Source organism: Phaethon lepturus, unplaced genomic scaffold (assembly GCF_000687285.1).
Source record: "Phaethon lepturus isolate BGI_N335 unplaced genomic scaffold, ASM68728v1 scaffold49037, whole genome shotgun sequence".
Classification (NCBI taxonomy): domain Eukaryota; kingdom Metazoa; phylum Chordata; class Aves; order Phaethontiformes; family Phaethontidae; genus Phaethon; species Phaethon lepturus.
Window position 1 is genome coordinate 299 of NW_010552054.1, and position 1,619 is coordinate 1,917.

Below are 1,619 nucleotides of genomic sequence, written 5' to 3' on the forward strand. Positions count from 1 at the left end.
TGGCAGGAGCCATTTGGCTCCCAAAAGCCTAAGGCCTTGCCCGTGAGAGCTGCAGTGATGTCTGGCGCGGAGAGGAACGCGACAGAGACTCCCCTTCAGAAGGCCACCTGATGGGGAAGACAAACCTCAGAGCATCACAGTCTGTGAGGGGCTGGAGTTTCACAGCCCTGGCTGCTGTTGGCCAAGGAGATCTTTCTCCTGCAGATAAAGAAATGTGTCTTGCAGCTCGCACTGTCCTCTTGCAACTGGTTGAAAACTGGTGTCTAGGTCTCAGAAGGACATGAAGCGTGTGCCTTGGTTGTCTGGTTGCCAGGGCTCTAGGTGGAAGAAGATAAATGGGGCAGAGTACAAGGACCACCTCAGCGTTAAAGCCTTGGTACACCACGGCATGTTGCTCTCCTCCATTAGAGATGGCTGGACTGTGCCCCGGTTTGTTTTCACAGGAATGAGGAGCTCTCTCCAGTTTTTGCTGTGCTTTCTCCCATCAGGGGGAAGTGACATCCATGCTGGACATGAACTCCAGCCAGTCTGGCTGGGAGGGAGGGGGCTGTGGGGGGGCTTGGGATGAATGGCGGAGCAACACTTCACAGTTCACAGTTCTGAGCGTACCTCTTCACCGTCGCAGAGAAAAGTAACTTGACAGTGGATGCGGTGAAGCTGCACAATGAGTTGCAGTCAGGGTCCCTGCGTTTGGAGCGGACAAACAACAGCGCTCAGTTCCATATGGAGGAGGACGATGCTGCAGAGACTGCCACGGAGAAGACCTCCGGCACCTTCCTGAGCGGGCTGAGTGACTGCACCAACGTCACCTTCAGCAAGGTGCAACGCTTCTGGAAATCCAACTCTGCTGCTCACAAAGAGGTATGGGCAGGAGTAGGGCTGGCTGGGTGGGTCAGGTGGGCATGGCCCCCCGGATGCGAGGCTTGAGGGCACTGACGTGCTCCGCTTTCTGCTCGTAGATCTGTGCTGTGCTGGCGGCCGTGACAGAGGTGATCCGCTCGCAGGGTGGCAAGGAGAGTGAGACGGAGTACTTTGCCGCACTGGTGAGTGGCGGTCGTGGGGAGGAGGTGTGAAGGGAGCTGCTGTGCTTGTAGCCGAGGCCCTGGGTGTCCTTCTTCAGCAGAGATGCTGTTGGGCTGCTCCTGGTTTCTGTGCCTTCCTCCCCGAGGTTTGGGGTTGGAGAAGGGCTGGCCTGGTATCAACCCTCAGCTCACCCATCCTCTGTTCCCAGATGACCACGCTGCAGGTGGTGGAGTCCCCCGAGTCACTGGCTGCTGTCGCCTATCTGCTTAACCTCGTCCTAAAGCGGTGAGTGGCTGTCAGAGGAGGGGGGAGAGCTACCTGGCTCCTTCATGGAAGAGGTGCTGGTGCTGGCTCCCTTCCCCAGCCTGGGGAAAGGACACAACTAGGGTGGTCTGGGGACTTGCTTCCCTGTGTGACTGCCACCAGCTGCCTGCTCCTCACCCCACTGACGTGCCCCCTTCTCCTGGCAGGGTCCCAAGCCCTGTGCTTATAAAAAAGTTCTCAGACACCTCGAAAGTCTTCATGAGTATCGTGTCCTCGCAGGCCTGCAGCAGCTCCACCTCTGCCCTGCGGTGGGTGAGTAGCCAAGAGGCAGC

General features: G+C 58.0%; 1 protein-coding gene across 1 annotated transcript in view; it reads left to right on the plus strand.

The window, feature by feature from the left end:
• Positions 1-1,619, plus strand: part of RRP12 (ribosomal RNA processing 12 homolog (S. cerevisiae)) — a 10,537-nt gene that overhangs the window by 134 nt on the left and 8,784 nt on the right. The window contains exons 2-5 of the mRNA XM_010291102.1: positions 626-861; positions 960-1,043; positions 1,232-1,308; positions 1,494-1,599. Of these exons, the coding sequence (XP_010289404.1) occupies positions 626-861; positions 960-1,043; positions 1,232-1,308; positions 1,494-1,599 (503 nt within the window). The remainder of the gene's footprint in view (positions 1-625; positions 862-959; positions 1,044-1,231; positions 1,309-1,493; positions 1,600-1,619) is intronic.